We start from the raw sequence: 27,304 nt of genomic DNA, 5'->3' as shown, positions 1-27,304 counted from the left end.
AGGACTAACTTTACATGCAAAGGAGAAGATGTCGTTGGCCAGAGGATTAGGAAGAAGTTGTTGGGTTTTGTACGTGGAGAACGCACAAAAGCCACGGGCATGATGGATGTTTGTGTCCTATTAGGCAGAATGCATAGGGACGGTTACGAAATCCAGTAATAATGGGAGAGTGAACATGAAGAGCTGGTGGAGGGTCTTGGATGTTAAAAGGAAGACTGCACGCAATTAGTCTGAGTCGGCGGTCTATAAAGGTAGAGGATTTTTCTGGGGAAGCATTGTAACCAGCCACGATGGGGTGACCAGGAGGGACAACAGTGGATTTCGGTTTCTGGCATTTAGGGGACATGTAAAAGGTGGGAATGCAAAATAGTGTTAGCGGATGGGCGGAGGTGGATTCAGGTGACAATTTTAGGATGGACTTTTTCATTTTTTACCATGAAAATTGCAGAATAAAATGAAACAATAAAAACCCAGACCACCTATTAAGAATAGGTTTTTATTTAGTTTCTGACCTTGTGTCCTCCTTGCTTGAAGCGAGGGAGTAATGCCTTTAGCACCATAAATTTTCCAGAGCTGGTTACCAAATCATCAGTGACAACCATGCAGCCATTGGAAACTGGCATCCTAACAAGGTAGGGATGATTGGATATCTTGCGTAATTGCATCCCCATGTTGAGAGGTGTCAGTTCTACTGTGTACCCATAGCTTTCGGCCAAAGTTCGGGAACTGCCCTCACTATCTGAACTGAAAAAAGCACCTCAGGTTCAGAAAAGTAGTAAACTGTTTAGATTATAACATCAGCATGCAACAATGACAACATATGGCATCAAAAAATGACTATCTAGAAAAGAGAGACTATACTAAGGTCCATTTGATGTGGAACACACTATTGCGGTTGCTCCAAGACACTCCCTACTACAATAGTTAAAACATTCTTCTCCAAAGCATTCATACTGATGCAATGTCATTGACACAGAAAATAAAAACTACAATAATTGTCTACAGTAACGAACACAGAAAACATCAGTGTGACTCATGATCATATTATAGGGAGAAAACCACAATGGAATGGTGTAAAATCCCTGATCTTTAATGTTACATTCCTCTGTGACTTACTTTTTGATTCAGCAGGTAATTTGCTTCTACATTTAATTTTCTGGCACATTCAAATCAAATGTGAAAGCCAGGTTTTTACCTTACTCTCAATAGTGATGGGCACACCAACATCTGTACTCGGTGCTGGACCACAATACGACTGACTCGCTCTGCACTGAACCTGAAGTACTGCAGGCCTGACACATGCACTGGAACCTGGACACTCCATATTCTTCTAGAGTGATCATCCGACAAATTTTGCACTTGTCAATGAAGATAACCAGACACCACTGGTCCTAGCTCAATTCTAGACGTTCTCTTGCCTGCCTTATTCAGACACCATGTGGTGGTGGGCTTTTGCTGCCATCTGTAGTGGAAACTTAAAGAGGCCAAATTAATATGTGGAGAGAGAGAGCTGCATACTATGAGTCAACACAGCCTTCCAAGTTGCTTCCATGTATGCAGTACCCAGTTCTATTGCACTCTCTTCAGTCTACCTACAAGACATAATTTGTAGGTAGTGGTCATCTGATTGTGTTTTAGATTGCAGGCCTGGCAGTTGCCTTGCTAATGACCCCTTTTGGTGTAAAGTGATGATGTGTGCAAGGCCTAAGCTTGGGATGCAAACCTTATACAAGCCACATCACCTTGTTCACATATGGAGACACAATATGCTCCACCAAACTGTACTGACTATGACAATTCAGGCTTACTTTTACCTCCATTCCACATTACACAGTGATTTGATAGACAACCAAACAAACAATGCAAGTCATTACGGCCGTGAAAAACATTTTCCAAGCAGTTTATAATTACTGCATGTGTATATACTTCACAAACCACCTTTCAACATGTGTGCAGTGAGGGCTACTTCAAGTACTACTAACTTTTTCCCCATTTCCAGCTTCAATCGTCAGCGAAGAACAACTGTAAGTAACCCTTGGTACGAGTCCAAATCTGATTTTACCAGTTTGGTCATTTCACACGAGGTGTGTGTCAGGAAGTAATACATTCATTGACTCTTTTTGGAACGTAACACTTCTAGAAATTTAACAGAAAATCTCCGTATGATCCACACCACCTCTCTTGTAACAAATGCCAGTGCAGTGTAATGATCCTATTGTGCATACTACATGAACTCTTAATGAAATGCATCATTCTCCCACTTTTTACACTAGTCCTACCTGGCAAGGCTCACATACTGAAGAGTAATTCCCAATAACCTTTTGAATGAAAGTTTGCAAGATACTTCCTTCATCAACACATTACATTTCCTTAAGATTCTTCTAACAAATCTCAGTCTAGCGTAACAGGCAGTAACTCAGATATTTAGCAGGTTTTACTGTTTCTAGTGATGGATCTCGAATATCATAATCAAACAATATTGTCTTCCCATGTATTTATGATCAATACCTTAAATTTCCATATGTCGAGAGTTAACTGTCCGTCACAGCCCAAGGTGTTGATTCTCCACAGGACTTCCTGCATATCTCTATAATTTTCTCGTACTGGAACTTCTCTATATACTGGAGCATAAGGAGTAAATCGTTTCATCGGCTGCCCATGTTATCCAGCAATTCATTTATATATATCGTAAGCAGTAACAACACTGTAACAATCCCCTGTTGCACTCTTGAAATCATTTTTACATCAAGGATTTCAATTGATTAAGACTACACATTTCATTCTATCTGCTAAGAGGTTCAGAGTCCAAGGTTGAACTTGGTCTTATGTTCCGTAAAATTTTATCACAGATGACAGCAAAGAACTGCACCGAAGCCTTTTGAAAAGTCAACTAACACAGCATTCATGTGGCCAATATTACCTATTATTATTATTATTATTATTATTATTATTATTATTACTGATGTCATGGACAAGGAGAGTGTCTAGAGTTTCACAAGACTGCTCTTTGTGGAATTCAGGTTGATTCTAATAGATGCAATTTTTGTTAAAAAAAATATAATACACAATCGCTAATGAGTTCCACAATTTTAGAACAGTTTGACACCAAGGATATTGGGACATAATCATTTAAATCTGTTCAATGACACAAATGTACTAGAAAAAAAAAGGTATGTATAAAACAAGATGTATGTATATAACAGAAGCTGTCCAATTACTAACAAGCTGATTAAATGCACAAAACTTCTCGGAAGAATGAATGGCTCACCATGGTAGATATGCACAATATTTTAACAGCAAACACTGATGTCAAAATGGGGACCCACACTGACGTCGAAAGGGGCCAGAGCACTCGCATTTTACTTTTGCAGAAAACACCCACTGCCCCTACTCACTGCAGTGATGGACCAAGTGTTCCCATACTAGAGGGGCATCCTGGGGACTTCGCTGAACTTGCTGTCACTTTGGCCAGCACCTTCAGATGACATGTCGTCCTCATTCAACCTTTGTAATTTGCTAATCAAATTCTGGTTTATAACTTTTGCTGTTCCTTACACAGATGTAGGGCAGGACTTTAGGCTTCAATGAGGTTATACTTTGTGTTTTATTTAATGAATACTTCTGCAGTTTTAATTTCAATGTTATCTTTCACAACAGTCTCAAACGTTGGTAATAAAACATACGGAACAACTGTAATTGCTTAAATCTCCAACTAATGTGTTGGGAATACTACGTACTGAGATGGATATACCAATGACCAATTTTATCATTTCTCTGTTACAGGAATGGGTATACCAACTATCAAATTCACCAGTCTCTGACCCGTTCTGACTCGGCAGTTCTGAGGAGTCAGATAAACCTGAAGTGCTTACTTTTTTTTCCTTTGCACTGATGCTACGTCTAGCCGTACTGCCCACATTATAGAGATTCACACAATTCCACAATTCGCTCACACGCCAAAATCGGATTTCTTTTGGACAGTGTAATGGAAATCCTGAATCTTCACAAGTAGGGAGTTTTAAGAGTATCCCTCTTACACCTCTCCTGTGGTGACTAAGTGATTTGCTGCATGCTTCTGCTTGGTGATCTTTTTTGGGATCAGAGAACGACAAGGTCATGCTGACAAAATAAACTTTAACCCTAACACTGTTTATTAAAGAAGGATGCAACTTTCATTATCACATGTATAAAAATACATCTTGAGTATTACAGTGTACCACAATGAAACTCTGGAAGTACCATATTTACCTGATTATAAGATGATGTTTTTACATTGTTTACTAGAGTACACAGGATACACATAACGTAGCTAATTTTGGCTAATAGCGATCGTAGTTTATTTACGACGCTATGGCAGCATGAAAACGGTGGTCAGACTGACTTTCACTTACAGCCGAAGCTTTGGATATTGAAGTCACATGCACATTTATTTTGAAGAATTCAAAAGGGCAGGGCTAGGTTGTGTGAACAGCTCTTAATCAGCTTTAGAATATGTTGGTGACATTCAGATGAAACAAGATGGAAAATTACTCCAGAATGAAATGTCTAACAAATGAAATCCTTCATATTAAACTGAGTGTAATTTTTGTGAGGATAACAGCAGCAAGACCAGTCATGGTGGTAATAGTATCAACAGACATCAGATCATGGGATGAGTGGAAGTTCGAGAATCAGACAGAATTACGATTGTAATCTTCTGTTTATGTATTACTTGCTGTTGTTACATATGACTCGCATCATAGAAGATATTGCAGTCTGTGTTCCACAGTTGCCCAAGCACGGCACTATGGAAGAGTTGGAGGGGAACAGTGATACAAACTTGGCAGACAATAGGGGAGTGCAGGGAGAGGATAGCAAGCGGATGGCAAATTATGTCGTGTTGCCAACCATGGGGATGCATACCGTGTACTTTGGCTATTTAGGGATATCTGTCTCGTTTAAAACTGTAGTTTGCCTGAACCCACTTTTAGACTGAATTGAGTCGACTTTGAAACTGGACAAATACTCAACAATAGTATTCATTTCTGCAGGATACAGTACAAGTCTAAACAGAAGCCACTGGCATACTTGTATGTTTCATGTTACAATGTTGTCAATGCTCACTGTGATGTATGATGGGAACAAATAGAGGGCAAGTCAGATGACACTGTAAAGTTTTCAGGTCAGTATAGAATCGAAATACAATATGTATTCTGATAAAAACAGCTGTGTTCTCAGGTCCCACAGTAATCTCAGATATTGCAACAAACTTGGAAGAAACAAACAAATATTTCCAGCAATGAAGATGCGAATTTCACAGCTGTGCCATTAGGATGATGACAAAGTTGTGATATCACAGACGGCAGGGTTAGTAAGCGAAAAATGTAGAATAGAAAATGGTCCACAAATTAACGTAAACCATAAGTTTTTGTAAATTTCTCCTTTTCGCATTTGGCCTGTGTGTGCTTTGCTTTTCAGAAAGGCATTGTTGGCTTCAGCAATAACTTTGCATCAGTTCTTTAACTACTTTACATATTTCTTTTATTTTTTAAAAATTATGTTCAAAAATAGTATTTTTTATTGTTGAAATGTGTCCTTTAATGTATGAATGGACATATAAATGAGCTATATACTTTTGGTGATCACCATAAATCGAATCCCGAATACACTTATGAACTGGATTTTGGCTAAAGTATGCTGAAACCAAGTCTTTTTTAATTTCTGTGTATACACAAAATCGAATTTCACAATTCCCTTAAATGTAGCTACGTGATAAGCACTAAAGCAGAGAACACTACACAGAGTGATATCACTGTCTTCACAACAGTACCTTGACTCTCTTCTCTCCTTTTTCCCATCTGCATCACAAATTCGGCTGTTTCTTTGCAGTGGGCAGAATTATGTTGGCCAATCAGTCACTCTAGGTTGGCGTTTGAAGGCAGACTATCTACTAATTCTGAACCAAGCTCTTCTATCTAAGAATGGAAACTCTGTGATGGAGTAACAACAATATTAGGAAAAGATAGATTCCTACTCACCTAAAAGATGACCTGCTGAGCCACAGACAAGGCCAACGAAGAGACTGCTATGCATGTAGCTATTGACCAAATCCTACTCCAGATTGCTATTCACGTGACAGTCACATTCCGGTCAAAGCCGCTGGAGGTTGGTTTGTGGGGTTAAAGGGACCAGACTGCGATGGTCATCGGTCCCTTGTTCCAAAAAAAATTAAAACCGCCCAAAGAGAATAAAAACGAACAGCAGGAAAGACGTCAGACGACACGAGACAAGAAAGACTAAGACAGAGATCAGACAAAACAAATTAAAACACACAGAGTGTGACGGTGGTTGGCCGACCATAGAGAAAAGAAGAGGAAAAGCCAACCACCAAGAACACATTAAAAACTCAGTTTAAAATCAGAGGCTAAAAGCCAGAATCAACACTAAAAAAACATAAAACACTCAGATTAAACAATAAAAACCCCCTGCCCGAATAAAACGCAAAACTAAGTCCACCATGGCAGTCATCTAGTAAAAGGGCAGGGAGCGCATCAGGCAGCGCAAATGTCTGCCTGAGCACAGTTAAAAGCGGACAAGTTAATAAAATGTGCACCACCGTCAAAACCGCCCCACAGCGACAGAGAGGCGGGTCCTCACGACGCAATAAATAACTGTGAGACAGTCGGGTGTGGCCAATGCGGAGCCGACAAACAACAACTGAATCTCTGCGAGTGGCTCGCATGGATGACTGCCACACACGCATCGTCGCCTTGAGAGAACGGAGTTTGTTTGGCGTGGGCAGATTGCGCCATTCAGCGTCCCAAAGCGAGAGAACTTCGCGGCGGAAGACTGCCCACAAATCAGTCTCCGGGAGGCCAATGTCCAGGGTGGGTTCACTGGTGGCCTGTTTGGCCAAGCGGTCAACATGTTCATTGCCCGGGATACCAACGTGACGGGTGGTCCACACAAAGACCACAGAGCAGCCGCAACGGGCAAGAGTATAGAGGGACTCATGGATAGCCATCACCAGACGGAAACGAGGGAAACACTGGTCGAGAGCTCGTAAACCGCTCAGGGAATCGCTACAGATAACGAAGGACTCACCTGAGCAGGAGCGGATATACTCTAGGGCTCGAAAGATGGCGACCAGCTCAGCAGTGTAAACGCTGCAGCCAGCCGCCAAGGAACGTTGTTCGGAATGGTCCCCTAGAGTTAGCGCATACCCGACACGACCAGCAACCATCGAACCGTCGGTGTAAACAATTCCAGAGCCCTGATACGTGGCCAGGATGGAATAAAAGCGGCGGCGGAAGACCTCTGGAGGGGTAAACAATTCCAGAGCCCTGATACGTGGCCAGGATGGAATAAAAGCGGCAGCGGAAGACCTCTGGAGGGACTGAGTCCTTCGAGCCCTGTGCCAAGTCGAGCCGAAGGCAAGGGCGAGGAACACACCACGGGGGTGTATGCAGAGGTGCCCGGAAAGGAGGTGGAACAGGGAAAAACCCAAGCCCGCAGAGAAGCTCCTTGACGCGTACGGCGATCTGACAACCCGACCGGGGCCGACGGTCTGGCAGATGGACGACTGACTGCGGGAACAGGATACGGTAATTTGGATGCACGGGCAAGCTAAAAACATGGGCAGCATAAGCAGCCAGTAATTGTTGGCGTCGTAACCGCAGTGGAGGAACACCTGCCTCAACAAGGATGCTGTCCACAGGGCTGGTGCGGAAGGCACCAGTGGCAAGTCGGATCCCACTGTGTAGTATTGGGTCCAGCACCCGCAACACAGATGGGGATGCCATAAGCCAGGCTCCCATAATCCAGACAGGACTGGATTAACGCCTGGTAGAGCCGCAACAGGGTAGATCGGTCGGCGCCCCAGCGGGTGTGGCTCAAGCATCTCAGAGCGTTTAGATGCCGCCAACACGCCTGTTTAAGCTGCCGGATATGAGGCATCCAAGTCAACCGGGCATCGAAAACCACCCCCAAAAACCTGTGTGATTCCACCACTGAAAGAAGTTCGCCGGCAAGATAAAGCCGAGGCTCAGGGTGGACAGTACGTCGCTGGCAGAAATGCATAACGCAGGTCTTGGCTGCCGAAAACTGAAAACCACGCGCTACAGCCCAAGACTGCACCTTGCGGATTGCGCCCTGTAGCTGACGTTCAGCAGCTGCAATGCCAATAGAGCTGTAGTAAAGGCTGAAGTCGTCAGCATACAGGGAAGCGGAGACAGAATTGCCCACGGCCGCAGCAAGCCCGTTAACGGCTATTAAAAACAGGCAGACACTTAAAACAGAACCCTGTGGCACACCGTTCTCCTGGACGTGGGAGGAACTATATGAGGCCGCGACTTGCACGCGGAAGGTACGAGACGACAGAAAATTGTGGATAAAAAGCGGCAGTGGACCCTGAAGACCCCATCCATGAAGCGTAGAAAGGATGTGATGACGCCATGTCATATCGTACGCCTTCCGCATGTCGAAAAAGACAGCGACCAGGTGCTGACGGCGGGCAAAGGCAGTACGGATGGCTGACTCCAGGCTCACCAGATTGTCAGTGGTGGAGCGGCCTTTACGGAACCCACCCTGAGACGGAGCCAGTAGGCCCCGAGACTCCAGTACCCAATTCAAGTGCCGGCTCACCATCCGTTCAAGCAACTTGCAAAGAACATCGGTGAGGCTAATGGGACGGTAGCTGTCCACCTCCAGAGGGCTCTTTCCCGGTTTCAAAACGGGGATGACAACGCTTTCCCACCATTGCGATGGAAACTCCCCCTCGACCCAAAGACGGTTATAAAGATCGAGGAGGCGCCGCTGGCAGTCCACTGAAAGGTGTTTCAGCATCTGACAGTGGATGCCATCTGGCCCAGGAGTGGTATCAGGGCAAGCGGCTAGGGCACTGCGAAATTCCCACTCACTGAATGGAGCATTGTAAGATTCTGTGTGGTGGGTGCGAAACGAAAGGCTCCGACGTTCCACCCGCTCTTGAATGGAGCGGAAGGCCTGGGGGTAATTCGCAGAAGCGGAACTCATAGCAAAATGCTCTGCTAAGCGGTTTGCAATGACGTCGGAGGCAGTACAAACTGCTCTATTCAGTGAGAGCGCAGGAACGCTGACAGGTGTCCGATAGCCGTAGACGCGTCGAATCTTGGCCCAGACCTGCGATGGAGTGACATGGAGGCCAATGGTGGACACATACCGCTCCCAGCACTCCTGCTTGCTTTGGCGGATAAGGCGGCGGGCCCGCGCACACAGCCGTTTGAAGGTGATGAGGTGTTCTATGCAGGGATGTCGCTTGTGACGCTGTAGCGTCCGCCAGCGATCTTTAATCGCTGCAGCGATCTCAGGCGACCACCAAGGCACAGTCCGCCACCGAGGGGACCCAGAGGAACGGGGAATGGCAGAGTCGGCGGCAGTAACGATGCCGGTGGTGACCGATTGAACCACCGCATCAATGTCATCATTACGAAGAGGCTCAATAGCGGCAGTGGAGGAGAACAAGTCCCAGTCAGCCTTATTCATAGCCCATCTGCTAGGGTGCCCAGAAGAGTGACGCTGTGGTAGTGACAGAAAGATCGGAAAGTGGTCACTACCACACAGGTCGTCATGCATACTCCATTGGACAGACGGTAAGAGGCTAGGGCTATAGATTGAAAGGTCAATGGCGGAGTATGTGCCATGCGCCACACTGCAGTGTGTGAAGGCACCATCATTTAACAGCGAGAGATCGAGCTGCGACAATAAATGCTCAACGGTGGCGCCTCGACCTGTTGCCACTGACTGACCCCACAGAGGGTTATGGACGTTGAAGTCACCCAATAGCAAGAAAGGTGGCTATCAGTGCAGCCAGGACATGCTGCGAGACATCACCATCCGGTGGAAGGTAAAGACTGCAGACGGTAACAGCCTGTGGCGTCCACACCCGAACAGCGACAGCCTCTAAAGGTGTTTGGAGAGGGACAGACTCGCTGTGCCGAATGTGAAGGACATAGAGGCAGACGCCACCAGACACCCTTTCATATGCTACCCGGTTCTTATAACCGGAGGGCGGGGGTTCGCATTGCTGGAAACCAAGTTTCCTGAAGAGCAATGCAGAAGAAAGGGTGAAGGCTGGTAAGTTGGCGGAGCTCAGCTAGATGGTGGAAGAAACCGCTGCAGTTCCACTGGAGGATGGTATTGTCTATGGCGGAGAAAGGCGTGACGGGACTGGGAAGGCAGATTACGCCGCTGGGTCACCTGCTGCCTCTGATGGAGCACCCGTGCAAGTGCTATCCATTGCGTCTGAGGGACCGGCGAGATCGAGGTCCTCAGCGGACGCAAGGATCTCCACCTCATCGTCAGACGCAGAGCTTTTAGGTAGCGGTGGAGTAGGTGCCACCGCAGGTGTCTTGGTCTTACGGGTATTCAAAGTCGTTTTCTCTCGCTGTTCCTTTGGTTGCCGTTGTTGAGAGGGCTTATTGGAGTCAGTCACCGGGACCGAAGAGGATCGCGAAGCCCGTCGACCAGCGACCTGTGGCTTCTTCAGCCACTGGTTGGTGTCTGCTGTGCCGCTGGTAGGAACCTGGGAAGGGAGTGACCCAAGGGATCCCTTCCGAGCGAGAGAAGCCGAAGAAGACTTACGCTTCTCCAGCTTAGAAGTGGGGACTGGCGTCCCCAGTGGTTTAGTGGGTGCTGCTCCCGAGGTAGATGGTGTGGGAGCAACAGCGAGAGAAGGGGCCCCCATCGTCAAGGGGGCAGGTGAGGTCCTCTGACTCGGAGAGCTGACTGTATGTCTGGCAGCTGAAGGAGCTGGAGCAGGAGTGACAGTGGAGGCATAAGATGACATCATGCGCACGGGATGTAGCCGTTCAAACTTCCGCTTAGCGTCAGTGTAGGTCAGTCGGTCCAAGGTCTTATATTCCATGATTTTGCGTTCTTTCTGTAAGATACTGCAGTCCGGCAAGCAAGGGGAATGAGGCTCTCCACAGTTGACACAGACGGGAGGTGGAGCACATGGAGTATCGGGATGAGATGGGCGTCTACAATCTCGACATGTGAGGCTAGAAGTACAGTGAGAGGACATGTGACCGAACTTCCAGCACTTAAAGCACCGCATCGGGGGAGGGATATAGGGTTTGACGTCACATCGGTAGACCATCACCTTGACATTCTCTGGTAATGTATCACCTTCGAAGGCCAAGATGAAGGCACCGGTAGCTACCTGATTGTCACCTCGGACCCCGATTAACGCGCCAGACGAAATGTACACCTCGGCGCTCTAAATTGGCGTGCAGCTCGTCATCAGACTGCAAAAGGAGGTCCCGATGGAAAATAATACCCTGGACCATATTTAAACTCTTATGTGGGGTGATGGTAACGTTAACATCCCCCAACTTGTCACAAGCAAGTAACCTGCGTGACTGGGCAGAGGATGCCGTTTTGATTAAAACTGAGCCAGAGCACATTTTGGACAAGCCCTCCACCTGCCCAAACTTGTCCTCTAAATGCTCTACAAAGAACTGAGGCTTCACGGATAGAAACGAGTCACCATAAGCTCTGGTACAGACGAGATATCTGGGCGAATACACGTCACTGTCATTCATTGCCTTTCGTTCCTCCCATGGTGTGGCCAGGGATGGGAACGATTTGGGGTCATAGACGTTAGCTTTAAAATGAGCCCTCGAACGCTTAGAGACTGCTGGTGGCTGGCCGCCAGCGAGAGATGATGTACCACGCTTCATTGCGGGTCATCCGCCCTGATGCCACCTACTCCAACCAAGGGTCCTCCCCACGGGCGCCACCCAGTCGCAGCAATAGCCACCTGGCAGGATGGCGATTGCCGGGAGTCCCGATGCCCTAGGGAGATGGGCATCTACTCCTTGGCATACGTGGGGAGTTAACGGTGCAGGCATCAGTAGAGCGATCCCTGTGTTGTCAGGGGGCTACAACCAACAGGGTACATGGCAGCCCCACCACAACGGACTGGCTACTGTGCTGGATCTTAGGTGCAAGAAAGTCCAAGGTCGTCGTCGCACGTAAAAGCAACACTGCAGAGTGCAGTGTGGTAATCGCACCCAGGGACGTATCCTCAGCCAAGAGATGGAAAACGAGCGGGACACCATTGCAACGACGAAAAAGCCGGCTAAAGGTCTCAATGCACGACGGATACAGTGCACCATGTAAGGTGCCCTTCCCCAATTGGCTCGCTCTTCGGAATAATTTAGAAAGATGGAGGTCAAACCCGAGGGGGGACCATCACATAAGGCCGAAACATTTGAGACTCCTTTTAGTCGCCTCTTACGACAGGCAGGAATACCGCGGGCCTATTCTTACCCCCGAACCCGCAGGGGGTAAAGCCGCTGGTGCTGGCGGCTGAGTGTGCCTGTCTGTATGAATGTGTGTGTTTTCTTTGCTGAGAAAGGCTTTGGCCGATAGCTACATGTGTAACAGTCTTTTCGTTGTGCCTGTCTGGAATTCAACAGGTTGTATTTATGGTGAGTAGCCATCTATCCTACTCTTAATGTTGTTGGAACTCCTCTAGTTGGCATTTGGTAATAATGTTCTTGATAATAGCAATACAGATCTCCAGAGAATTTTTCTTACCCCCGTGTTTTTTGAACATGACATATGCATTCCATAAAGAAAGTTTGATGAGGTGGAAAAAGATTTTCTTGTAATGCTTTTTTCCTCTTCTGCAAGGCTCAGTGTTTTAGCTGAGTGCTGATCTACCTCCTTCTACTATATCCATTGTGTCACTGTATGCCTCAACAGTTACTGTCTTCAACACTTCACCTCGTTTTTTTTTTACAACTTTAATTTCAGCATTGTAAATTGTTATCACAACAAACATTTATTTTGTCCTTCCACTGAACTGTTTTCACTTTTCACTACCTGAAAAGCATCAATTCCTCCCTTCTTTAGTTTTTTATGATGAAATGATTGAGGCTTGCCTCTTCTAGATAGAACAGTTCCATACATTTCAATTTTCTGAGCAATAATGAAGTCATCGAATTAAAGAGCTTACTGACGTTATAGACAGCAAGGCAATAACCATTATTCAGAAGTTGTTTTATCAATGTCATTGCAATCTGAGTTGACTGTGGCATATCATTAGGTATATCATCAAATTTGATTCCTTTTTCCCGTGTATGTAATGAGACTGCACGTACCCACTTTGGAACTAGCATAATATTAACACCTTTATGCCAAACGTCACCCTTTGTGCTGGTAAACACTGTATCCATCTAAGTTTCTCTTCATACAACGTCCATCCTCAGATCATTCATTATATCTCTATGTGGCAGGCACATACTTTGACCGCTTTGTTGAAGTGTACTGGCCAAATTTTACTTTGCTTCAGCTGTGGATGGTTCATGGGATTGTACATGGAATTGGAAAAACAAACAAACAAACAAACAAACAAACACACACACACACACACACACACACACACACACACACACACACACCACCTCATCACCTGCCCTAATACCTGTGCAGCAAAGCTTCGATTGCTTTACCCAATAGATTTGGTAGTTGTACTGCATCAAAGATTGTGATGAAGCACAACAGCTATAAAAATTTGCATCTCATCGCTGGTAGAGTCTTTCTAATAAGAAGTATGACACGCTTTAGCATACTTGTTTGCTTCTGTGATAACAAAGATTATCGAGTCATCAAGAGACCTGATCCATGTAACACACGGCGTTACCTACACAGTTGTTAACTAGACGAATTGCAAGGGTTACTGTGAATGGAATTCTTGGAGGAGCTTGCTGGAGTACAGTAGGTGCTTTCCTCTCTCACCATTGGTGAGCACTAATCAAATAGTTGTTTGATTAACTGTTGTCACTTTCATCAGTCTCCAATGAAGTAACATCACATTCTTTTTTATTTTCCGAGCCGCTAAGTTCAACACCAAACTCAGTATCATTATAGCCATCCATTTTTGGAAGCACTGCCTAACCAGGAACACAGATAAGAGGTTCAAAGCAAGTGTTTTGTTGTCAGCTATCGAGAGCTGCACACAATAAAGGCTACATTTAGTGGCAACGATCTAATCCAAAACATGGCACCCAGGTTACAAGTGCATGGCACCCAGGCTACAAGTTCAGGACTATGTTCTCTAGTGGCTGAACACAACTATCAGCACTGAAATGGATAACGGACAGGTTTTACATTCACTAAAGTTTCTCCTTCTGGTGTTCAAGGTAACTCGCAACTTACGTTAGGGGTTAAACCACTGGCACTATTTGAGTACAACACAAGCTTTGTTCAAATGCTGTACAATAATCTTTTTCTCACAAACTATATTAAAAAAAGAGGATTTTGATCAACTGAAGGTGTGGACTCAACTTTTTAAGACTATCATGAAAGAATATAGGGAACCTTGCTAACCATTCAAGCTGGTAGTTTGTGTGCAGGTACCTAGCCCACTGGTGTTAGTTTATACAGCCAGCTGCTACAGAAATGCCGAGTTTTATTTACACTGCTCTATTGCAGGAACTACCTGCAAAATATTAATGAAATTATCAGTAACAGCTGTCAACAGAGCCTTGCTATAGCTAAAACATGTATGATCACTGAAAATGAACTATCAGTGCGGTATACACTGAAGTAATCTTTGAGACAGAGTCCTACATTAGAGGCATTTCTCTCAAGTTTCCAGCAGTTGTTTGAGCCACAGCCTAAAATTTTTATGTGCATTTTCTTTTGCCTGTTAAATGACTTGATAAATGATAATAGCAGTGTGCACATAAACATTTGGTAACATTCTAAATATTTTCAATTACCACTTCACACTTTTAGTTCTTATATTGTTGTTGTTGTGGTCTTCAGTCCACAGACTGGTTTGATGCAGCGCTCCATGCCACTCTATCCTGTGCAATCTTCTTCATCTCCCAGTACCTACTGTAATGTACATCCTTCTGAATCTGCTTAGTTTATTCATCTCTTAGTCTCCCTCTACGATTTTTTCACTCCAATATTAAATTGGTGATCCCTTGATGCCTCAGAACACGTCCTACCAACCAGTCCTTTCTTCTAGTCAAGGTGTGCCACAAATTTCTCTTCTCCCTTATTCTATTCAATACCTCCTCATTAGATATGTGATCTACCCATCTAATCTTCAGCATTCTTCTGTAGCACCACATTTCGAAAGCTTCTATTCTCTTCTTGTCCAAACTATTTCTCGTCCACGGTTCACTTCCATACATGGCCTCCTGCATTACCCCCATTTGATTTTGTATTTATAATGCTGTATTCACCTGACCAAAAGTCTTGTTCCTTCTGCCACCAAACTTCACTAATTCCCACTATATCTAACTTTAAGTTTTTAAATTTTCTAACCTACCTGCCCGATTAAGGGATCTGAAATTCCACGCTCTGATCCGTAGAACACCAGTTTTCTTTCTCCTGATAACGGTGTCCTCCTGAGTAGTCCCCATCCGGAGATCCGAATGGGGGACTATTTTACCTCTGGAATATTTTACCCAAGAGGACACCATCAACATTTAACCATACAGTAAAGCTGCATGCCCTCGGGAAAAATTACTGCTGTAGTTTCCCTTTGCTTTCAGCCGTTCGCAGTACCAGCACAGAAAGGCCGTTTTTGTTAGTGTTACAAGGCCAGATCAGTGAATCATCCATACTGTTGCCCCTGCAACTACTGAAAAGACTGCTGCCCCTCTTCAGGAACCACACATTTATCTTGCCTCTCAACAGATACCCCTCTGTTGTGGTTGCACCTACAGTAAGGCTATCTGTTTTGCTGAGGCACACAAGCCTCCCCACCAACGTCAAGGTCCATGGTTCATGGGGGGTTCTTGGGGTCTTACATTAGGACAGTTTATAGTTCTGAATTTATTTTTCAATTCTTCCACTTCCTGCCAAATATCTTAACAGTGTGTCATAACAGACATCCTTAAACTTAGCTGACACAGTAGCGTTGCACTTTGTCACTAGATGGCAGAACATGGCGAGTATGTGATTGGGTCACCATCAGTGCAGACGCTCATGGCCTGCGATTATGAACTTGGGTTCCTGACTTTAGGTGTTAGCTGCACCTGAGGGTACAACTAGGGAAAGGGATGGAATCCTGCCCTCCACCTGCTTCAAAAACAGTCAATGTTATGGCTAGAAATCTAAATAAAAACACCCAGTGCGAATAACTGTTTCTTCAGAAGTATTAAGAGGAAATTTGTGTGAGCATCTCACTCTTAAATTTTTGTGTATTGTACATTAAAAGATTCCACTGTAAAATCTTGCCTTCAGTTTCTAGTTGCAAAGATAATTCAATGGATAATTAATAACATGCATTTTCAAAAACTAAATATCTATGCATATCACACATTAAATTGCCATAATTTGAACACACACAACATACATAATTTTACACAAAAATCAGAAGAAAATACTATTACGTTCAATTATACTCTCAGTTACACACATTTTTTCTGCAAGCAACTACTAAATAAAGTAAAATTGTGCATAAAAGGTATGCTGCTACATTTGTCAACTACTCTGATTTCAACAACACACGCTCTCATGCACTGAGGGCAATTTCACTGTACTACTGAGTGCTGCAAAGGTGACCTAAGTACCTACACACACGCACACTCACCACATACCTGATTTTAGTTACATTAGTAGGAACATTACATAATGGAGCAGCAACAGAATTCAGAGGCTGTTTCACTGAAACTACGTATCCATCACAGCTGTCACTACATGCAGTCAGACCTTCCTCTACGAGATCTTCAGGAACAGGGTGCTGGGACATTTGTGATAATATACTATTTACAACATTGTCTGGATAACCTCTGAATTTATCATCAGCTTGATTATCATGTGTGTCTGTGGATTCTAAAATAGAACGGTAAAACAAGAGTTCGCGCATAAATATATTCTCCAAAGGCAAGTCTTCAAAGGACTGATCAGCAGGAAGAGGGATGGCTGACATCCTCCTGATTATGTCGACATACCACAGTTCTGGATAGCCTTTATATGGGTTCTTCTCATAGTCTTCTTTATGTTTCTTGCTTTGGGCCTCTGTTAATGCCGAATATCGGAGGAGCTCACGATGCAGCAGCACTTCACACGTTGAATTACGGCACTCATTAATCAACTTATCCTCCATAGTTTTTGAAAGCACTCTTGGTTTCTCTGATATGCCTGGATCAGAATCATCATCTGAATTACTAGTATCCGAGTCATAAAATGGATGCTTGTTCAATGTGCACCTCCGCTTCTTTCGTGGGCCATACAAATCTTCTTCTTCCTCCTCCTCTTCTTTCTGTAATAAATCAAGCAATACATGTACAAGTATTTGAATAGAAAATAAGGGCTACATCTAAGACAGCATACATGTACAAGTATTTGAATAGAAAATCAGGGCTACATCTAAGACAGCATACACTGTACAGCAGACTACGTTAAATGTTTATCGCACTATTGCAGTTGATCTTAAACACACATATAGGGTAATTGTTCTGTCAGTGTGAGCAAAGAATACACCAACTAAGGAAAGATTCGACAACACACATGCTTTGGTTCAAAGGTAGTTTTTATTTCTCTATTGACACTTCCTGGTTAAACAAATTTAGAGCTGAATGCCAACTCCACAGAGAGGTAAAAATGGAGGCGAAGCAAATATGACTGAGATGTCTTCTTCACATTGTATCCACAAATTCTTTTCAGTCTATCAAAAAATTGAGAGTTCCCAAGTTGGTTTTAAGTGTAGCACCCAAAACCAAATGCAGAGAGAAAGAGTATGACTGAAGTCTGTTCCCAGAAGCTACGTATTCATTTGTGTTTTATGGCCTAATTTAAGTGACACTACCACTTGTCAAATAATTCAATGAACTTTTCAACTAGATGTATTCATTTTTGTGTGTACTGAATACAGTGGAGCTCTTGGATAACACATTAATTATAAATCTACCTAATTTCTCATTGAAACTTAGCCATATACGCAAACTTCACACATATGTAAGAAACTTGTCACAATCTTTGGTGTGATGGTAGTTGTGAATTGTGTAGTACGATGACCAGATTTCTGTAACAACAGATGAAGCACAATTTGAAGCTTACATCGAGCAACTGAAAGTTAATGTTGGAATATCAACAACATTATGAAAAAGGCAAGACTGCTACTTACCAAAAATATGACACATTGAGTTTCAAACAGGCATAATAGATTTTTATGTACTGAGCTTTAGCCCAAAACTTCCTTCAGAAAAGAAAAAGACACACACATTCACATAAGCAAGCCAGAATTCTGATGGGAGCAGCCGGAGATAACACTTGTGTGTTTCAGGTGCACTTGGGTGTGTGTCTTTCTTTTCTGAAGATGTCCAAAGTTTACAGTTTTGCATTTTCCATTGATACCTACATGAATATCAAGTTGTGAGCAATCTACATAACTACTTTGTGATGTGTAAGCGTGGTAAGAGAAAAAGGTAACTATTCAACATGTATAGACAATATAGTGCAGCATTGAGTCGTCTGAACTTTTGCTTTTGAAAGCCAAAGTTGAGTGTGCCAAGTTCAAAGTGCTGCTGAGCGCTCAGAAATGAAGCGACTTGTGCATGCAGTATGCATGCCTCAACATGGTATACATGATCACAGCTCTCTCCAGTGGCAGTGCCTAATGTATCTGGCTCGCACATTACACTCTTTACGAAATGGACAGGCATTATATTGCTATTTTGGCTCTATTAAAAAACACATTTCCTCCTTTATCCATATGCTGGCCATGTTGTTCTGTCTGTAGTATACAAAAATAAGAAATTCAATATCCATGAATACATCACAAGCCAAAAACAAAAGTATCATGTCCAGTCAATAAGGACATCGGCTTGTGAACGTTCCATTAAAAGCAGAATCTTTAAATGTGAAAAACAAAACCTGAAACAAGGAAGTGCAAAATATCTTACTGAAAGTAGTGCAAGCTGTCTGGTAGATAAAGCCAACTGAACAAACTCACTCCTCAGAAAGAGCGCACTTATATTTACATAACATCAAATATTATAGAATATAGTTCTATTAAAGTAATAAGGAAGTATCAGACCCTAATACAAAATGCGAGAAATAGGAAAAGAAATATTTGGGCCCAGTGCACAACGAACCAGCAATGCACTACCTGTTATCTTACAATTCTGCACCTCTACTCATTATAATACGCCAATCATGAATGCACCTTATATCTCCGGAAAACTTACTTCTAGATATGTTATTAACTGACATTTAATTGTAGCAGTGCATTTCTGATGGAATTTCAAAGTGCTATTGCCTTGAAATGGCATACTTTTATATTTTGCAAGTTACAAAAATTCTTTACCCATCAATATGATGTTTCCTCTCATTTTATTACAACTAATCAAACACTTAACAACAGGTTTTTAACAGATCCTCACTTTGTTAGTGCTTAGAAATGGTACAAGCATATGGGTTTCAACTGAAAGTGCATATGGCATCTCGTAACTGTACTGAAGGAAGATGACGTACTCATGTGTGTTGTTCTTCCATCTCATTGGTCTACATTCAAATGCACATTCAGAATATCTGACACGCTAGATATTGCTCTGCACATTTGGACAGACTACCCCATGCACAGTCTGGGTGAAGATGGCTTAAGGACATGAAAACTCAATGTGTGTAAGAAAGGCACCAAAAACTTTTAAACCCACTACTATTAACTTAACTAGTACCATGTGCATCAACATGTATCTCTCCATCCAAAGTTTGCAAACCACGGATGGACATGACTGAGAATCGCTCAGTGGTTCAGGGGGCAAGTGGCACTTATCACTGTTTTCACCTCTGGTACTGATATGGCAAGGGGGAAAATGGCAAGATGCGCTGCAGTTCAGAGCACATGTTAAACTGTCACATCGCCCTATAACTGGAAAAAAAAAAAAAAAAAAAAAAAAAAAAAAAAAAAAAAAAAACACACACTTCAGGCTTGAGAACAGCTGGACCCAGCCACCAATACCCTCCTTTTTTAATACGAAGAACACAATCGCCACCAGGAATCCAATTTCACAACACCGTAAACAGAAATATCACTAACTACATGGAATGGTTCCACATTTAATTCTGTACAAAATCAGTCCCCCTACAACAATGTAAAAATCTGCCTGATATGACCTTGCTAGCAAGAAAAATTCAGGATGAAGGAATGTCTATAGTGTGCAGACACCTTGACTTTACTTTGTGTGTGTGTGTGTGTGTGTGTGTGTGTGTGTGTGTGTGTGAGAGAGAGAGAGAGAGAGAGAGAGAGAGAGAGAGAACCAGTGCCCTGCTCTACATGGAAGAGAAAACAAAAAATAAATTGGCCTTTGTCTTGTTTAGAAACTGTCTCAATATCTGTCTCGTGCTGAAAAAGCTAAATTAGGGAACTGGATAGGAATCTGAAGCACCCTCCCCAGCATAAGAGCCTGCTGCCTTAACAATAACAGTCTTTTTCAGTGGATAGGAAAATTGCTGCTTCACGACTATTTTAATTTCCAGGATGGTTTGCATTAGTTTTCAAACTGATGTTTACCTTAACTCCCTGCGTATCATTTTTTATACTGATCTCTCATTACTTTCTCTATCAATATACTCCCAACAGTTGTTTAATGTTAATTACAACTAAGTCTTCTGACACCAAAATATAGCTATTCTTTACCTGATTAAATGTTGTAAGTGGCTCCTAAAGACCTATGTTAATTGGTAACTGGAACATGAACTTTGTAAAATTCTAGTGCCAATAACATAAACTTTGGCTCTATGACTGACAGCGCTATATTATGACAGTAATGCTTCTTTGATCTACTGGTAACATTTCAAATAAAATGATTAATTCCATGTTCAAAGACATGCTCAAAGTAACAATATACAAAACAGGTTAGAATAAAAACACTTTCACTGTACATCAGCCAGTTTATTGCTAATTGAGCTCAACAGGTTTTACTTTCTGGAGACCCAAGATTTGGTAGTGCAACACTAGCAATATTACAACAGAATGATCTGCCATAACAGTGTGAAGCGTGACAGCCAAATTGCAGTCTTTTTTTTGCTATAGTTTTTTCAGAGAATGATGGATTTAATACGAAGAAACTGATGTTAATTCATAAAACACACACACACACACACACACACACACACACACACACACAAAGGTTCATTTCTCTCAGTTAATTTTATGAGTGATTATGATCTGCTATTTACTGTCCCAGTATTTTCTTTATTTTGTTGTTGTTTTTGTGATAGTCTGATGAAGTGCAATCTTCTTGGGCCTGAAAGTTTCAAAGGCTTTATGCTAAAGAGTAATAAAAGTATAAAACTGTACTGGGGTAACACTGTACTTAGAGGTTAACAGAAAAATACCTTATTAAATTTCTTGATGATGGAACCATCTAACGTAGACTGGTACAAGTCTAACTGGGTTCTTGTAAGTGGCACATATATCACCATTTCCTTCTTTGGTGGCAGACCAAGCATGTTTCCAGATTTGACCCTTCGTAATATAAACGGTAGCAGTAACTGAAAAGGATTAAAATCACAATTCTTGTTACATACACTATACATGAAATATGTCACTCCCATTAGGGGAAAAACATAATAGTATTAACTGACAAAAATATCCCACACATTTGCCCTGCAAATCTTTTAAGGCACTGTATACTGTATGTATTGACAAAGAAATGTGGAAGAAAAACACTTATGTTATGAAAACAGACTTGCACTTATCCACTACATCTTTGTATTTAGGTTGCTACATTTAATTAATTCATTACTACAAAACTTCATCCGGGTAGCACATCATTCTACTAAGTTTAAGCAAGGTAAATTTAACAACAACCTTTATTACATTCAAAATTACAAACTAACTGCACTAGATCATTATGTAAAAAAGGAGTGAGAAGCAACATCACAAATCCCTTCCTTCATTTCTGGTGTACTTTATCCATTCAGTGCCAGGTCGGGACTGGTATGGCTCTTCTAAAACTATGAGGAGGACCAACCACACCCTTACATAGGTTATTATTAAGATGGGGTTGCCACTACAAAACACATGTTAATGTTAACCCACGCTCCCCCCCCCCCCCCGCCCCCCCTTACCCCTCTTGGGAGGGGGAATCGGGAATCCATGTACCCCATCAGTCTACATCTGGTAGAAATGCATACTCAAATAAGACAACATTTTGTAAAATGTTTGTACATTGTGTATCTGAGGCAGAACATTAGAACCAGCTCTGTATTTACCTACATGGATGTGGAAAACTGCCAGAAAAACACATCCAGGCTGGCCAGAACTCTCGGCACTGCAATTAATCTACAATGCACATTCAATCTGGGGCTGACACACAAGCAGGCACTGTAACGCACTCAGATACTGTAGTGGGTCTATAGAGATAAAGTACAACCTTGATTATCTGACTTCGATTTAGACCAACACCCATTGCACTCCATGCCAAACAACCCACTTTTGGGACCTATCATAAATGAAAAAGCTTTTCAGTTGCATCAAAAACTAGGAGACAATGAAGACAAATTCCAAGTGATGGTTGGCTTCACCAGTGGAAAAATCGTCACGCCATTAGGAAGATTGCTACCTCAGGTGAAAAACTTCCTGTAGATGACGCAGGTAGAGTGTTTGTTGAAAATTTGAAAAAATAATCTCGGAAAATAAACTGGTAGCTGATCAATTATACAACACTGACGAGACAGGCAAAACTGTTATGACCATAACTTGCCACCAGCGAGTGTTTTTTTTAATTCCAGCTGTTACAAACGTAATGGTCACAGGCTTGGATGCAGCCACCAAGTGCTGGCCTGCATGAACAGAACTGTTTCCAATGCGCGTGGTTTTGACATGGAATTTGTCTTTTTTGGCTCACAGTAGAGTCTCGGCAAATCTGTATTTCTTATCATAAATCTCTTTATAGAAATAAAGTGGTAACGGTTAACAACTCACAGTTCGTGTTTTTCTGCATCTCATGGACCCAATGACCGCAATAATCCTGACAAAAACCAAGGGTGGGCCACAGCCGAGGATACAAACCTCATAATAGCGTTATAGAAGTGGTGTCTGCATGGGGATTAATTGTGGAAATCCTACAGTCCTGAGGAGGTGCAGCAATGTCTGAACTTCCAAGAATTTTTGAGTTCCTGGCATATCTCCAGGGTGAATCAGCAGCAGCAGCAATGTGGATGTTACCGACAACACAGCATCCTCCACTGCTGGAATTCAGGTCAGTCTACCCAAATTTGACTACAATATGAAAGGCAGTGACAGATTTGTAAAATTTTTGCTGTAATAGTGTGATTTTGCTGGCGAACATAAATAAGTATGGTAGAATCTAACATGAGTGACACAGCCAATCTCCAAACTGTTATAAACGATTTGTGAAAAGGGATTCTGTGGTTAAAAATACACAGAAATGAGTGCAGCCTTTCCCAGATTTGTCAAATGATAACTCTTGCAGTGCTGGCCCTATAAAGAATTTCTCATTATTACCACCAGAACCAGTGTTTAGCGGTAAACCCGAGGAAGATGTAAAAGTTGTTGTTATTGTGGTCTTCAGTCCAGAGACTGGTTTGATGGAGCTCTCCATGCTACTCTATCCTGTGCAGGCCTCTTTATCTCCGTGCAACCTACATCCTTCTGAATCTGCTTAGTGTATTAGTTCCTTGGTCTCCCTCTATGATTTTTACCCTCCACACATCCCGCAAATACTAAACTGGTGATCCCTTGATGCCTCAGAATGTGTTCTACCATCCAATACCTTCTTCTAGTAAAGTTGTGCCGCAAATTCCTCTTTTCCCCAATTCCATTCAGTACCTCGCCATTAGTTACATGATCTACCCATCTAATCTTCACCATTCTTCTGTAGCACCACATTTCAAAAGCTTCTATTCTCTTCTTGTCTAAGCTAGTTATCGTCTATATTTCACTTCCATACATGGCTACACTCCATTCAAATATTTTCAGAAAAGACTTCCTGACATTTAAATCTATACTCGCTGTTATATTTCTCTTCTTCAGAAACTCCTTGCCATAGCCAATCTACATTTTATATCCTCCCTACTTTGTTTGTCAGTCATCATCAGTTATTTTGCTCCCCAAATAATAAAACTCATTTACTACTTTAAGTGTCTCAATTCCTAATCTAATTCCCTCAGCATCACCTGATTTAATTCGACTAAATTCCATTATCCTCATTTTGCTTTTGTTGATGTTCATCTTATATCCTCCTTGCAAGACAATGTCCATTCTGTTCAGCTGCTCTTCCAGGTCCTTTGCTGGCTCTGACAGAATTACAATGTCGGCAACAAACCCCAAAGTTTTTATTTCTTCTGCATGGATTTTAATTCCTACTCCAAATTTTTCCTTTTGTTTCCTTTACTGCTTGCTCAATATACAGATTGAATGACAACGGAGATAGGCTACGACCCTGTCTCACACCCTTCTCAACCACTGCTTCCCTTTCATGCCTCTCAACTCCTAACTGATACCTGGTTTCTGTAAAATTGTAAACAGCCTTTTCACCCTGTATTTTACCCCTGCCACCTTTAGAATTAGAGAGAGTATTCCAGCCAACATTGTTGAAAGCTTTCTCCAAGTCTACAAATGCTACAAACAAAGATTTGCCTTTCCTTAGCTTATCTTCTCTTCCAAGATAAGTCGTACGATCAGTACTTCCTTGCATGTTCCAACATTTTTTTGGAATCTAAACTTATCTCTGAGGTCAGCTTCTACTAGTTTTTCCATTTGTCTGTAAAGAATTCATGTTAGTATTTTTCAACTGTGACTTATTAAACCAATAGTTCATTAATTTTCACACCTGTCAGCACCTGCTTTCTTTGGGACTGGAATTATCATACTCTAAGTCTGAGGGTATTTTGCCTGTCTCATACATATTCCTCACTAGGTGGAAGAGATGGCTGGCTCTCCCAAGGCTATCAGTAGTTCTAATGGAATGTTGTCTACTGCTGAGGCCTTGTTTCGACTTAGATTGGTTGGTTGGATTGAAGAAGGGACCAAACTACGCGGTCATCAGTCCCCCCGACCTCGGAATAACTAAAACCAATAAAACTTCACACTATAAGAGGGAACTAGAATGGCCATAAAATTACAAACGATCGATAGAGAAGGAAGGAAAAAGGCAGAAGAAGAGAGGACGGAAAGAAAGCAACGAATGACAGGAGTGTGATGGAAGAAGCACAGGTAGACAAGATAAAACAGACCCCATAAGGAAAGGAGTGGGAAGGAAGAGGGCAGGGTTGAACCACCAAGCCTAGTCGAAGCCAGTCCAGTCGGGGCGAAGGGGGGAGCAAGACGGCCTGCCATCCCCTCCACCCAACAATAAGGTTAACGGTTTTACCCTTAAATAAAGTGATAACATCCCCCCCCCCTCCCAAAAAAAAAAAAAAAATCGCGAAAAAACTGTAAAACAAGATCAGCCGCTGAGGCATTGTCAGCTAACGCCGGTGGTAGCGAGTCAGGAAAGCTAAGAGTCCATCACAGGGTGGTTAAGTTGGGACAGTCCAGTAAGAGGTGAACCTCAGTCAACATTGATCCACAATGACAGAGAGGGGGGTCCTCACAATGGAGGAGATAATCACGAGTCAGACACATATGGCCGATGCGGAGCAGGCAAAGGACAACAGAGGCATTACGAGAGGCCCATATGGAGGACCGCCACATAGCTGTAGAATCCTTTATCGCCCTGAGCTTGTTCGGCGAAGAAAGAGAGTGCCATTCTGCATTCCAAAGTCCCAAAACCTGACGACGTAATGCCGAGCGAAGGTCTATTTCCGGAATGCCAATAGCAAGAGATGGGCTGTTAGTAGCCAATTTAGCCAGTTGATCAGCAAGTTCATTGCCAGGGATCCAAACATGGCCTGGGGTCCAAATGAAAACCACTGAGCATCCACGTTGATTAAGGAGAGAAAGGGAGTCCTGGATAGCTATGACCAACGGGTGGCAAGGGAAGCACTGGCCGATCGTTTGCAAACTGCTCAAGGAATCACTACAGATAGTGAAAGACAGTCCTGAGCAGAAGCGGACATGGTCCAGTGCGCGCAAGATGGCTACCAATTCTGCACTACAGCCATCTGACAAGGAACGGAGTTCTGTGTGTCTATAGGTGTAAGCATAACCAGTGTGACCAGCAACCATAGAGTCATAGGTATAAATCACTTACGAACCCTGGAATGAACTGAGGAGACAGCAGAATTGGTGGTGAAGGGCCTCCGGAGGGACAGAATTCTTTAAATTGATGGAGAGATCAAGACAGAGCTGTGGCCGAGAACGCACCACAGAGGGGTACGTGCATGAGTGGAGAAAAGAGGAGGTAAAGGGAAGTGCTGGAGCTCAGAAAAGAGCAACTGAATGCGGGCAGCCATGGTAAGCGCACATCGTGACCACCATTGCAAGAGGTTGATCTCCATGCCTGGAGAAAAGGAGACCATAATTAGGGTGCTTTTGGGTACAGAGAATGCGGAGTGCGTAAGATATCAGCTGTTGTTGGTGCATAACACGCAGCGGTGGAATCCCTGCCTCTGCAAGAAGGCTAATCATGGGGCTAGTCCAGAAGTCACCAGTCGCAAGTAGTACCCCACAATGGTGAATGGGGTTTAGTATCTGCAATGTCGAAGGTGACACAGAACCATAGACAGGACTCCTGTAATCTAAACGAGACTGGATCAGCGCTTTGTACAATCACAGTAGAATAGAGCAGTCTGCACCCCAGATGGTATTGCACAGACATCTAAGAACATTGAGACGTAACCAGCACGTCCTCTTCAGCTGGTGCAGAAGAGGGAGCCATGTCAACCGGGCATCAAAGACCAGACCCACGAAGCGATGGGTGTCTACCACCTTGAGGGATTTGCCATCGAGGAACAGGTCCGGACGGGGATGGACTCTACGATGACGGAAGAAATGCATGGCCCCACTCGCTAAATGGGACATTATAAGGCTCCAAGCAGTGAGAAATGAAAGACAGCGCCAGTCATAACGAGCGCTATTTCAGGAGGAGGAATGTGGGTGGGTACTCAGTCGATGCAGAGGCTTGGGCAAAGTGTTGAGCGAAATGCTCTGCGACAAAGTCCGGATGGGTAAGGACAACATCACGCACATAAATTCCTGCAATTCCGATAGGAAGAGGATGGCCAAAAATTCGCCTGTGTTTTGCCCAGACTTCTGAAGACAGGGTCTGCGGTCCTATGGCAGCCACACAATCGTTCCCAGCAAATCTGCTTCTGAAATCAGATTAGGTAACGGGTCCGGGTACGGAATCGTTTAAAGACCAGAAGGATAGCAGTAGAAGGGTACTGCTTAAAGTGTTGAAGA

General features: G+C 43.3%; 1 protein-coding gene across 2 annotated transcripts in view; it reads right to left on the bottom strand.

Annotated features, from left to right (window-relative positions):
- The window catches only part of LOC126092033 (uncharacterized), a 149,092-nt gene that overhangs the window by 50,165 nt on the left and 71,623 nt on the right, over window positions 1-27,304 (bottom strand). Inside the window, exons 12-14 of one of the 2 annotated variants that reach the window (XM_049907430.1) lie at window positions 21,331-21,486; window positions 16,587-17,251; window positions 513-744 (exon numbers count right to left, since the gene is read on the bottom strand). In XM_049907430.1, coding sequence (XP_049763387.1) covers window positions 513-744; window positions 16,587-17,251; window positions 21,331-21,486 — 1,053 coding nt within the window. The remainder of the gene's footprint in view (window positions 1-512; window positions 745-16,586; window positions 17,252-21,330; window positions 21,487-27,304) is intronic. The other variant, XM_049907432.1, reaches the window with a different exon arrangement.

This window comes from Schistocerca cancellata, chromosome 7 (genome assembly GCF_023864275.1).
Source record: "Schistocerca cancellata isolate TAMUIC-IGC-003103 chromosome 7, iqSchCanc2.1, whole genome shotgun sequence".
NCBI classification, from domain to species: Eukaryota; Metazoa; Arthropoda; class Insecta; order Orthoptera; family Acrididae; genus Schistocerca; species Schistocerca cancellata.
This window is presented reverse-complemented; position numbering and strand designations above follow the sequence as displayed.